Consider the following 14,152-nt stretch of genomic DNA (forward strand, 5'->3'; position numbering starts at 1 on the left):
CCGGGGGGGCATCTGCCCCCCTAAATCATTAAAAATCAATAAAAATACATAGCTAACTTAGGTTCTGCCCCCTAACAAAAGGCCTGCCCCCCTCCCAACAAAAATCATGGCTATGCCCATGTCTGCATGCCCCACAACATCTGTTCTAGCTACCATGTGGCAGGGCTGTGGTGATGGTCCCACCGTTCCATACATCCACACCAAGCTCATAGGGGGCAATTCAGGATCGCCCCTTATTCTCTTTAAAATCTGATAATAATAGAACAACATATTATGCTATGGAAGGAAGTTGACAACTGATGGTATATAAGAACTGCCACATATGGTTTGATATTGTCTTCAATTTATTGAGAGTTGGGAGACCTGGGATTTGGAAAGGTGTACCACATTTTCTTTCTTTCTGAGCTTTCCCCCCATCTGCAAACTTTTGACATTCTAACAAGGTTTCAAATTTGGATTAAAAAAAAATTAAAGATAAATGCTGGAAAAGAGAAAGGGCTTATAAATGGGAATCCTATACCCACACATACTGCAGTAAGGCTTAGAGCAAATCCTTATTTTCCTGGAAAGTAGTTTTCCCCACCCCATTCTGGATTCCTTCATTTCATTTAGTATCTTTGAAAAAATGGGTGTGTGTTTATGTGGTGAAAAATACCTTTATAATATTATTAGTATTTACCTAGACATCGGGATTTAGGGGAGATAAGGCACCACCTAGTGGTGTGAGTTGCATTTGAAACAACTTAATAATATTTTAAGTTGGATTCAGCCTGGAGATGCAAAGTTGCAAGACAGAAAAGCCGAAGGTTACAAAAAATATGCGAGAGGCCAGCAACTTCAGCAACGTTCAGCTGTTAGGTTTAGACACTCACAAATTTTATCTAACATTTTATTAAGGGTTTTCACACACCACAAGATTCATTTTGGATCCCACTTTGAAGCTGGTGACTGCAGAGTGCAATCCTGCAGCCAGTGGACAAACTGGCGAAGCAGCACTTGGCAGGATTGAACCCCGCTCATCAGATGACATCATCCAATGATGTCAGTTGATGGCAGGTGTGGTTTGTGGAAGATGATCTTGCAGGCCAAGGTGGGCTCTTTGGAGGAGTCCCTACCCCTGGCATAGACAACCCTGAGATCGATTGACTAGATCTGACTCAATATAAGCCAGCTTCCTATCTTCCTATGAACCTGGGACTTTCTACATGGAAGCTGATGGTCTGTCACTGAACTGTAGCACCTCTATCTTTTGATCCTGCTCTGCAAAGTAGAAATGCTCCACTTTAGAAATTCATTTCTGGAAATAACCAGTTGCAGAATGCCAGGAATGAAAACAAATTTCTTCCTACTTGAGTGATTGTGCTAATACATCCCCTGCACTTTCATCATAATCTAAACTAATGAGATCAAATGCCATTTTAATGAAAACATGGCATCTCTAGTTTATTGATTTATTTCTACTTAAATCACACTTGATAGCACAAACAGGAGAACTTGCCCCTCCAGCCAAAGCACTTTTGTATTCAGGACAAGAACTATTAACATCTCTCTTCATTTCCCTCCTTCAACCAGAATGCCTCCGGAACCTTCCAACCATGCAGAGGTATTGTATTTCTGATGCAGCAAGCTTCAAAAAGAGAATGTGGTCAGATGGAAGCCTTCTCAAATTCATGAAAATATGAGATTATTGGTATAAAAAGCATTCTTTGTCACCATATAATTCTATCCATATCGTTTTGCTACGAGCCCTCATCTCAGAATGTAGGAGCTGACTCAGAGCAGGTCAAATTATCTGTCCATCAAGCTGAGTTTTTTGGCTCCCATCTCCTGCTGTCTGATCCCTTTTAACAAGAGATTCTAAAGAATGGAACATGGGACCTTCTGTATTCAAAGTACAGGTATGTGTTCTAATAAACACATATTTTTGTAAGATTGTATTGGGCTGCTTTTTTCTATTCCAGGAACAGAAATTCAGTTGCACAGCTGCCTAAAATGAATTCCTCCATTAATTTCAAAAGCAGAGCCAAATCCTTTGCTTGCACGGATTGCTGCTGTCTATTGCATTTAATGGAGTCCTATTTGTTCCCTATAATCATATGGATCATTGAATGCATGCACTTTCGGTCAAAACTTTTTATTATGAAGGACACTGAACCCAGAGATAGCTCTAAAAATAACTTTAATATTTTATAGGTTTCTTTATGACAAACTGTAATCAGAATATTATAAATGGTTTCAAAAGATTCAGACAGAAATACAGATTTCCAAAATACATAACAATAGTTTGTAATTTAAATGATAACTTATAATTACATAAGTACTTAAGAGGCACTAAAAGTTATTTTAAATAGCCATAACCTTCAAATTGCTGATTTATTTTGAGAGGTGTCACTAATACATGCATCTTGGAAACCACTGAGAACACATCAAATTCTGGTGATTTCATTTGGCATAAGATATACACCTCCTTTTTGCTCAGCATTTCCAGTACATTCAAAACTGCTGCACACACTAACTGATTTCCCAAAACCAGTATATTGTGAAGAGGTCAGAGAAAAGTTAACTCAATGAAATATTGTTGTTGTACATTTTACATAAGCCAGTGTGGGCATGCTGTTGAAACGACCACAAAAATCTATTCAACTTATATTATCAATTAATTAAAATCTGCAGATAAGGTTTCAGTTTTCTGGTAATATTCACCGATAGCCGAAGAATTTCTTCTTTTATGGGAAAAAGGAGAGGGGGGGGGGAAGGAAATCCGTTAGTTAATTACGGGAGGGGGAAGATAAACACTAATTTGTCAGAACAGGTGCATTAAGTTTGATAATGTTTAAAAAATTTATAGAAGCAGTTTCTTCAAGGTCCTATGTGAGTTATGAAGCCTAATTTTCTTTTCATAGCTCTGTGATAAAATTTTATCCATGTTATAAAAAGGGTCTTTACTAAAAATGACCGGAAATCTGAACTACCTGGCCATGCAATAAAAACACATTCCACTGTTGCAAAGTGTCAGGCAAGCCAGGTTTAGCTGGAAATTGATCGATAAGTCTTCCTTTTACACTTGAGTGCATTCACTTTTTCTTCATTGGATAATAGTTTTTTTAATGGGTTTTCCATTAATATTGGTCTTTACTGTTAGCAAGAAAAGGCAGACATTAAAAAGAGACAGGAACAGCAAAGAAAAAGTTTAGTGATCTTTAATGATATGGTGCAAAATACCAGGAAGCATTATGATGTTCCTTTAAAAAAAACACACAGGTGTCATTTTAAATGCTGTTGGCTGTTCCAGCAGAGCAAAAGGGATGTAAAACACAGTTGAGATAGACTACGTGGGAGAGATTCTGCCTTTATTCTGGGAAAATCCATAGATGTAAGAGAGTCTATGGTCAACAACATTAAAAGAAAATATAGCTATTTCTTGTGGTGTTCCTACATCCCTATTTCTCAAAGCAATTTGCTAACCAGCAAAAAGCTTAGTTCTGGAGCTCACTGTCCGCCTTTAATATTTCAGGTTCCTCCTTTTTGACATTGAACATTGTCCGTAGCTACAAGAAATAAAACTTTACAAAAGAATAAAAGTGGATAGCTCTTTTTACACGCAAACTGTAAAATTGGAGCTACACTTAGCTGTGGTCAGGTTACGTTGCAAGTATATGGCCCGGAACAGCTTGCAAGCTGAACTTCCCCAACCCGCAACTGAATGGTTATGTGAGGTGCTTACAGTTCGTTTGAGGCAGTGCTGTAAAAGCAGGAGTGAAGCTAGGACTTTATGGATGAGAATGTTATTGGTTTCAATGGTTAACTAAGGGAGATATTGCCAGTTAGCGAAAACTCAGTGCATTTACAGATGTATGTAAAATTGTTAGTCATAAATAGGTGGAGATTGTTCAACTACTATGGTATATTTTTTGCATTGGTGGTCAGAGAACTCAGTGCGAATACATAGATTACCACCCACTTTACTACACTCAAGTAGGGTTGGTTCCTGAATTCTTGATAAAAATAAAATGCATGAGCAGAAGATGAGGATAGTGGAGGGAGAAAGTAATTCTGTGGTGGGCCCATCTGGGTGCAGAACTGAACAGAGGGCACCTGTGTAGGGGGCAACCATGCTATCCTGACCAGGCTGGGAGTGTAGGCCTCTAGGCTCTGGAATTTATCATCATGGAACAGATCCCAGAGTTGATTGTAAAATGTGATCCTGAATAAAGACTAAGAGGAAAGGAGCTATTGTTCATCTACTGCAGTCCCTGGCATTCATTAAACAGAATCGTCGGCATGAGCTGTGGTCTGCCTGGCATGGATTAGTCTCTGGCTGTCACTCTCCAAAGGATCACTGAGGGGACAGAAAAAATACATGATGTATCTGAAACCATTAACATTTGTTAACTAATCTGGATATCAACCTAATACATTTTAGCAACACTAAAATGCATTAGAAGCAAAGGCCTGCAGAGGACTCAGCTACATTAGTCAAAAAGCAATGCTTTGAATGCGTTATAAACATGCAACACCAGATGGCACCAGAGAGCAAACAACTTTTCTATGCAATTTTTACATAGGATTTTTCGCCTTTTAATTTAATTTCTGAATTCTTTACAGCGTTCCCCCCCCCATATATTTTTTTGCCCATATTTTTATTTTAATGGTGGTGGGTAATATTCCCAGTAGCATTGCTGCAATGCAAGTTCCATGCATTCTGTGAAAGATTGAACCCTTGTGTAATAACACACACATACCACTGATCACGAGGGACGCGGGTGGCACTGTGGTCTAAACCACTGAGCCTTGGGCTTGCCAATCGGAAGGTTGGTGGTTCGAATCCCTGCAACAGGGTGAGCTCCCGTTGCTCGGTCCCTGCTCTTGCCAACCTAGCAGTTCGAAAGCACATCAAAGTGCAAGTAGATAAATAGGTACTGCTCTGGCAGGAAGGTAAACGGCATTTCCGTGCACTACTCTGGTTCGCCAGAAGTGGGTTAGTCATGCTGGCCACATGACCTGGAAGTTGTACGCCGGCTCCCTCGGCCAGTAAAGCGAGATAAGCACCACAACCCCAGAGTTGTCCATGACTGGACCTAACGGTCAGGGGTACCTTTAACTTTACCTTTTCCACTGGTCACAAACTAGCAGAATTAACTGCATTATAGACCATGGTTTCAAAAATGCTTGACTCTATGTCAGATTGTCCCAAAATATGTTAAATGTTTGTCCCGATCCCACCCCCAATGCAGCTATCCTGGAAAATGTGTGGGGTTAGGAATGGTCACTTCTCTAAAGGAAGATACATTCTTAATTGGGGAGCAGCAACATCACTTCCCACCAATGCAATTCAAACTGGCTGCATTGGAAGTGACTACAGAAATGGCAAAATAAGGAATGATTTTAAAACTGGTGCTGCTAAGGAAATACAGAGGTCAAAACCTATAGGATAATACAAGTGATATCAATTGAATAGCAAGTTAAAGCATTTTAAGAACATTTACTTGTGATTTAGTGACATTTATTGAAAGGGATGGAATTCCTCATGAGTCTGAGTTGGCACTGGCTAAAATAACTATATATTTTTTTAACGTCAGTGACTACTTACCTAGTCGCTGGAATGCTGATCAGTTCTGCATGTAAGAGCCAGAAGACTGCTATTTGTGTTGACCTGTATATATTTTTAAAAGTCACTATTAATATTGCTGCATTTAAAAAAAAAAAAGAAATTCACAGGAATCATGATGTTGCTAAGACTTCAGTCATACTGTCTAAATTCTGCTACATATTCTGCAGTAATATTTTATTTAAAGTATTTCCTCCCAGGGTCATTTTTGCACACTGAGCTTTTTCAAGGGAACTTAAGACATTAAATTCTCCAGTATGCTTAGCCTTACTTGCACTTCTTCTGCCCTGCATGTTTTGAATGCTTGAATGCATTCACAGCATGACTTAATACAGAGCTTCCACATACAGAGAGACAAAGTACAGCAACTTCTGATCCACCAAGCTAACCAGCTTCATATGATGGCCCTCCAGTAACTCAAGCGTCTTCCTGGTTTTGCAGCCTTATGGGACAGGGGCAACCTTTTTTAAAGTTGAGGCTTTTTTTTTAAGTTGAGAGCCATGCTCCATTGAGGAAAAGTAGTTTGGGACACATACTACCAGTGCTTGAAGCCAAAATCAAAAGTGGACAATCCCAGAGCCAACACCAAGTCACACTCCTTTATTTTTTCATTTTGCCTTTGACCCTCTCTCACTCTCAAACACATCCATTTATTCCCCCAGAATAAACTGAGCCAGATGGGCAGGGTATGTATAAATAAATAAATAAATAAATAAATAAATTATTATTATTATTATTATTATTATTATTATTATTATTATTATTCCCCCATTAATATCCTATCCAGAGATTACCGAAAATAAATAGCCTCCTCTTCAGTGCAGCTACAGGGCCTGCAATCACCCTCATTCTACCATTAAAATAATCAAGAACATTTCTTGATTCCACTTGCTGATGCTCTTTATTAATTTCTTACTCTGTCTGAGGCTTGCTGTACCTTGTAATATAGACTCAGAGACGTGAAAAAGGGAGGAGCGGCATAGTCTCTGGTGTTGTAGAGAATGGAAAGAAAGCAGCAGGAGGAGACAGAGTGGCGGGTCTCCTCTCACATTCTCTGATGCTCCAGCACAATGAATGCAATGGAACTGGCAATGGATGAAGTCTACTTTCTACCATGCAGGGGTGTAGGGACTAGTACAGAGACACAGGAATATGAAGGCCAGCAGATCTGATACCAACATGGTACATGTGACCTCACATGGTGAAGGTGATGGAAGAACAAGGCTCTCCAGACCAGGAATATGGGGCTCAGTTGGCTATAGTTGCATGCATCTGTTTCCTTTTTGTTTGTTTAACCAGTAAATGTGCATATACCCTTTACACATGATGCAAATAATGTGATTATCCCTTGAGAGCGGCATTTTTCTTTCACAAATAGCCAGTGTGTAATGTGAATGCTTGGAGACTGGCAGAGTTCTCCAGAGGACACTCTGCACATAGTATGGTCATTGGTCTGTCACTCCTGATTTTCATTTGCATCACCTGAATGTTTCCATAGCAGCAGAAATTACATTTCTCAGATAAAGCTGCCAGGATCAGAGATGTTTGGTGGCACTTCAGCTTAATGATAAAAAGGAGTCCTGCTGATATTAAAGGGGGGGGGGAATAATTGATTCAAATCAATAAGGTACAATGACCGGAAATTACTAACTTTATTAAAAATTGGGGAGGCTAGAAGATATCTTCAGATAATTGAGTGGTATTCAATTCTTAACAGGCAGCCCTATGATCCATAGAATCTATTTTAGATAATATTTTTAAAAGATGCATTGGTAACACCAAGTACTAAATTTACTTGACAGGACTGACCTATTTAGTGACTAGGTTACATTTCAAGATGCAGGAGTGATTTTAGTCCCTTTGTGAATGGGAAAATACATGGTGTGAATAATTTAATTTAAGGGACCAACGCAACAACAGGGCCATGAAAATGTTTTGAACTCCAAAATACTCTCTGAATTGGACAGATCTGTTAGGGATGGGTGATGGCACAAATCTGATACAGTGGTGATATAAATACCTCAATAAACATCTCACATGTGTTAAGATCATGTTTCACCTGAAAGTTTCCAAGGTTAGCAAGCTGCAAATATCAACACATATCAGAGCACTCAGAAGATTGGCCACATGTATGGTTTCACCAACTCACCAGTTTAAAAAAAAAAATGGCTGTGTGAATCAGTCATCATTCTTGTGTGTTACCATAGCACACATTTTCCCATGAACAGGATATTGTAAATAATCCATGCAAAATTCTAATAACTGAATTATCCCTTAGTCACATATTTAATTTATGAAAATAACATATTCTTCAGCTTATAGAAAAATGAAGTTAGACATATTTTACAATGAAGAGGTACTGGCTTGCTCAAGTTATTTTGTAGCTAGTCATCGTTTTTATTTAGTCAGTTTATATACGGCTTACTATATGTAAAGTATCCTAAAGTGGTTTACAGGATGAAGTTTCTACACACTGAACACAGTTATGAGAGTAGATTGTAGACCTTCTCGGTAGGAACTTTTTGTGAGGAATGGTGTAAAGAAAGCTATTCCCCCCACTTCCAATTACCCACATGGAACTAACTGTGAACTTCTTCTGGGTAAAATTCTTCTTTTTGCTAAAGGCAACAAATATTAACCAACAATGTCAGGGACAAAGAATTTTGTTGAAAGATTCTCTGTATAATCACTTGTCTTTAAAATTTTACCTAGTAAGTCAGTAAAATAAACTCCCCCTCTAGTGGCTTTGGCACTCCTGCAACAATTAACTTTAGACATTTGTTCTCCCTTGATTCTTTTTCCTTGAGTGAAGATACAGTTTCTGTCCAATTATTTTAAAATATTTAAAACTGCTCTAGAAATGGAGTTCCTAGTTATGATTTACTCCCAATGAGATCTCTTTCACAACAGAAGTGACATAAGGAAAATCCTTAATCAGGTTCAGCAAAGAGCCTTCTGCACCATCTGCTAATAACTGTGTTGCATTTATGGCTGTGGCGAGACCACACTCGGAAGACTGCATATAATTCTGGTTGCCTCCGCCTCAAAAAGGGGACTGTGGAGCTGGAAAAGGTAGGGAAAAAGGACAAGCAAAATGATCAAGGGGTTGGAACAACTCCCCTATGTGCAAAAGTCAAAACATTAGGAGCTCTTATGCTTAGAGAAAAGATGAGTAAGGCATGACATGATAGAGGTGTGGAGAAAGTGAATAGAGAGATTTTCTTCATTTCTGGTGAAACTAGAAGAAAGAGACATCCAATTAAGCTGAAAGTAGGAAGATTCAGGACAGACTGAAGGAAGGACAGATTGAAGGAATTACTTTTTCAAACAGCACATACTTAACCATGGAATTCACTCTAACAGGAGGCAATGATGGTCACTGACTCGGCTTTAAAAAAGAATAAATTAAATTTATGGAGGATAAGGCTATCAATGACTACTAGCAATACAACATAATTTACAGCCAATTATATAGTATGCAGTACTATTATTTAAATTTTATGATACAACCTTCCAGGTAACTTTTTCTGATGGTGAGACAATAATGTTGGTAGATTCTGGACCGTGCTGTTTCCGAATTCTGGCATAAACAGCTCTAACTTCCAATTCATGTTTCATGGCTGAAACAACAGTTTTAAAATTCCATTATGAAAATTATTTCTCTACCAATCTCTTACACCACGTAGATGTATAATTTAAGCTGTTACTGTGATAAGTTTCAAGTCTTATATTCGTATATGGACAAGTTATTATAATAGTTGGATGTGTGGGGGGGGGAAGAATAGTTGGATGTGGAAATAGGGTTGGGTGATTCTAGTTTGGAATTAATCAATGAATGTAGATTATTTCTTGACTGGGACTGTTAGGAATGCCATGAAGTCTGGCACACGGATGTAGATACAGATGGAATTTCCTTGAAATCTCAATGTCCACCTTGTTTGCATGGATTCTCCCCTCCCCTAATTCTGCCAGTTAGCCACTGGGCTACATTTGATATGCTGCTAGTTATATACAAAGCCCTATAAAGCTTGGGATCGGGATACCAAAAAAGTCTCTTTCCTCATATACCCAACTGATAAGCGCACTCTTTGGAAGGAGGCGTCCTGCAGATGCCATCTTCCACATGATGTTGGGATCAGATCTTTACTGTGCAGTGGCACCTATACTTCAGAACCTTATCCTGCTACATATCAGTAATGCACCTATTGTCTTTTCAGTGCCTCTTGAAGACTTTCCTCTTCCAGCAAGTCTTCTAAATGGAGGTTTTTATCCTGGACATGATTTGTATTGGATTGAAATTATTGTCACATACGTAATCATTTTAACTGTTTTTATATATGCTATTGTTTTAACTATGTTTATATGTGTAACTTTATACATATACTTCTATTGTTTCGTGAAATAACTTTTAGATGCTTTACAGGAAGTGATTCATAAATGAAATAATTATGCGCAGGACTGTATAAAAATATTGTGTATTTAAATTATGCTGCAGATATATTACATGGGGCTTTACTGTTTTATGCACAATCCTCTCTGCCACTGCTTTTTGCTATGGTGAGGACTTGTGGTGGGGCACAAAAATTATCTTATGTTGTGCTGAGTATATATAGAGGTGGCATGGGATTAGGATTTCCCTTTTTTCCCAAGACCCACACACCCCATCACTAAAAAAAAAAAAAAATAGTGACTGGTATCAGACCTGAATCATTGGTCATGTCTCTTCTGTGTTAAGTGAAGGGGAAATAGACAATGGCGAGTGTTCTAGAGTCATCACTGGAGTACAAAAGGGCTTCAACTCAAAATAACCCCCAAGTTAAACGGATTCATTATCTATATCTATATCTATATCTATATCTATATCTATATCTATATCCATCTATATCTATCTGGTCAGGTGCATATCAAACATGGCCAGGAAGAGTTTTGCTTATCACATCTGGCAATGGCTGCCATCCAGACTTCCAGACTTCTTGATCAGACGAAGAAGGGGTAGAAGCCCACCCACCTCTTAGAAACATATCTCTTATCTACAAAAATATCCTTTGGAAAATGTACCTTTTCTGCTCATAAAGGGATGGCCTGTGGAAACACAAATAATCATGTCTCTTTCTATTTCATCCCATGCCTGCAGCTGCTCACCATCAGGTGTGTACAATGTCTTTGCAGGTTGTGGCATTTTTAGCTGAGTTGTACAACTGTCAAGTAGCTGAAACATAAAAACTGTGTTAGTATTCAATGGTCCATGTTGGTTTGCAAGTTCAGCTTGCAGGTTAGAAAATACTGGCTTCCGATTCATTACTGAGAACAGAGGTGCATACCAAGTAAGGCTAATTTCAAGGCAAGTGTTATGCATATACAATGTGTTGGACATGGTCTTGAATTCCTATTATTATTATTATTATTATTATTATTATTATTATTGACAAAGTGTGAAATTCAATGTCATGCTAAGATGATCAGCACAAGGGTTTATGCTTGCCAGAACAATCTCCCCTCTCTTCCCTCTGTCCCTGTTCTGGGGGTACTCCTAACCCCCCTGAGAAAATTTGGGGAGGGTATGGGGGCTAGCATGGGAAGGAGAGCAGGTCCTGTTGTTCTAGCAGGAATTGTTGTGTGGCCTTCCACTAGCACAACAACTTAGTAGAATAGGACCCAAACATTATTTTGCCTGAGAGTCAAGAACCGGATTGAGAACTCACAATTTGCATTGGGTGGAATAAAACAAAATGGGAGATGTATTAGAAAGTACTGAATATGTCCAAGCTGCTGCGTATATTGGGGGGAAATAGCCAATGTGCAGATTTCATGGCTCAACATATTTGTATCTTATTTTGTTGAAGATTCTTGGCTCTAATAAATTTGTGACCTTAAACTCCATCCACGTCTCACATTTTCATTCCTGGGTTTGTGGGCACTAAATACAATGGTCTTTAGAAGGACTATTTTGAATGAGAGATTTCTTCTGCTTTACCTCTGCAATTGTTTTCCCCCAGGCATGAGCTCCTTGCTCAGGTGTAAATCCATTCACATAAGCCCACACTCTTTTAGTTGTTGGCAGCTTGTAGAGCTCTCTGTGACTTTTCACCAGTAGTTTAGGAGAAAATGGTGAACTTCTTTTGAATTGTAATGCTTGAAGCTCTGAAAGGTGCATCTAATATGAAACACAAATCATGAAGTCATGAAGTTCATGTGTGATAATATCTTTAAAATAGTACTATTACTGAAGATTTTGCTGACTACTGATGCTAGTCATTTGTTGTAACATTTGCCCTGACTTTTAATACTGCTGTTTTCATATTAAACCATAGTTATTGATTAACTATGATTTAACACAAACCATAGTGCTTATTTCTTCATGTAAAAGTACAAACATTTCCACTCTCACCTTGCTCCTTAACACAGGAGCTGTAGTTTGAATGAACAGTTGGTTCAAGTATTCACTACATAATTTTTATATTGATAGAATGTGACAGCCTTAGTTGTCAGTCAAACTACCCAGCAGTCAAACTACCCAGTGCACTTCCATACCTCTGTATGTTGTATAGTTTCCATGAGCCTCATCTCTTCTTGAGTTTCCTCAGTCCAGCCTCCTTCTACAACCACAGGCTGGAGGGGACTCTTAGTGGGCACCAAACTGGCTGCTTTAGATTGTGCTATGCGTCGCCCTAAAACAAGGATGGCCCAAAGAGTTATTTTTAAAAAAATAAATCAGAGTGTTTTATTTGAATGGCTCTAAGTCTTCTGGTGGCTACTTGGTGCTCCAGCAAGTTTTTTTCTGACAGGGAAGGGGTGGTGACGGAAAAGCTCTAGAGGAAGTAATTCTTGGTGTACATAGAGTATCTTCATTATCTATTGTTTTATATCTCACCGACCCACACACTTTCATGGTAAATTGCCATTTAAGATCTATGGATTACAGGTTTTCTAACAAGATTCTAGGGTAGAGAACTACAGTTACTGAGTGAAGCTTAATTAAACCCAATGATATAATTATCACATAGTGATAACTACATATATTTTAGCTTCCCTCTAAAAACAGATTGGGGGGGAGGAGGGAGTCAAAGCAACAACATCAGATGATCATCCAGGCCTTAAATTATTGTCCTGATAAATAAGTTCACAGGGTGGCTAAGATTAGCTAGAGCAAATTGTAGAGGCATAATATAAAATATGATGTTCCATGTCAACAATATGGACAAGACTATGTATTTGAGAAAACATTTCCCCCCCTAACTCAATGTATTCTTCAGTAGAGATGAGGCAGAAGCACTGCATCCATATGTTCAGAAACAGTTTATAAAGTAACAATACAGTATAGATTTATCAAGTGAAAATCTGAATGAAATATGTATGGATGATCCCTTCTAAAAACTCCAGTTCAAATGTGCTCGCAAACGTGTGATTTTAGTCATTGGGGTAGGTACCTGATCTTACTTCTTGCAAATCATACTATACTGTGTCAGTGTTAATTCCATGACCACCAAAAGCCCTGATTTGGGAACTGCAGGCCAAGCCCAGACTGCACTACACATGATGGAAATACTAGTATGGGCATAGGAAATGTTACACTATGTTAGTTTAATGCCTCAAACTGAAAAGAACTATAATATGTACTGTGCATATATAGCCCAGAGTGAACCACCTGAGAAAGAAGCACTTTGTGGATGAACCCCATGTGGGATAATATAAAGCTAAATGTGTTTATTTATTATGTTGTGGGAAAAGAACATGATAACAGTGAATTCTGCCACTGACCCCGAATTCTGAGATACTGACCTTGTAGTTGTCTCATTTTGTGCTTCATTGCATCTAGGTCTGCTAGAATTTTATCTTTCTCTGACCATTTTTGTCGTCCTTCCCTCTCTGCATTTTGCAAAGCTGTAATAAAGCAAGACACACATTATTTTGACTACAGTTTGTTTCATAGTGATTTTGTACCTGCAGGTTTGTAAAGATTAATAGTTAGCATAATTGGATCTGTTTCAGCAAATAGTTTTTTTAAAGAACCAGATACTGTTAGCAAGTTAAATAGATCCAATTATAAACATGTAATTAAAAGGTAAGCTTCTTCATAAGGAACGCTCTCTGAAAATACTGTAAAGTTTAAGGAAGTATCTGTAGAACATGTATGGAATAAAAAAGCAGACTACTACATTTAAAAATTAAGCACCACTTTAATAGTGCAATCCTATTCATACTTATATGGAATTGGGTCTGCTGAACCAAGGGGGGCTTACTTCTGTGAGAACATTCATACAACTGGTATGACAGTAATAAAAGTTTGTTTTGTGTATTTAATAAATTGATTTGCAACAGTACTATTTTTGTTCATGATAATAGCCTGTTTATTATTTCTCATTTTACAGAGTTATGATTTTTTGGATCCCAACTGTGAAACTAGTTCTGTGTGCCCAAGAGGGCTTCTTGAACCAGTTTCAAAGACAGTTTGTGTTAAGGGGTGGTCCAGCATTCAATGGAAAGGAACCAGGAATCAAGCATAGTCAAGAAAAGCAGCTCTCTAGATCCTAGCCAATGCATTGA

At 38.3% G+C, this 14,152-nt stretch overlaps 1 protein-coding gene across 1 annotated transcript in view; it reads right to left on the reverse strand.

The window, feature by feature from the left end:
* Positions 1-2,224: 2,224 nt before the first annotated feature.
* The window catches only part of DCDC1 (doublecortin domain containing 1), a 230,038-nt gene continuing 218,110 nt past the window's right edge, over positions 2,225-14,152 (reverse strand). Inside the window, 7 exon segments of the mRNA XM_033160812.1 lie at positions 2,225-2,723; positions 5,591-5,653; positions 9,119-9,228; positions 10,667-10,817; positions 11,583-11,762; positions 12,140-12,276; positions 13,388-13,489. Coding sequence (XP_033016703.1) covers positions 5,591-5,653; positions 9,119-9,228; positions 10,667-10,817; positions 11,583-11,762; positions 12,140-12,276; positions 13,388-13,489 — 743 coding nt within the window. The 3' untranslated portion in view covers positions 2,225-2,723.

Source organism: Lacerta agilis, chromosome 1 (assembly GCF_009819535.1).
Source record: "Lacerta agilis isolate rLacAgi1 chromosome 1, rLacAgi1.pri, whole genome shotgun sequence".
Classification (NCBI taxonomy): domain Eukaryota; kingdom Metazoa; phylum Chordata; class Lepidosauria; order Squamata; family Lacertidae; genus Lacerta; species Lacerta agilis.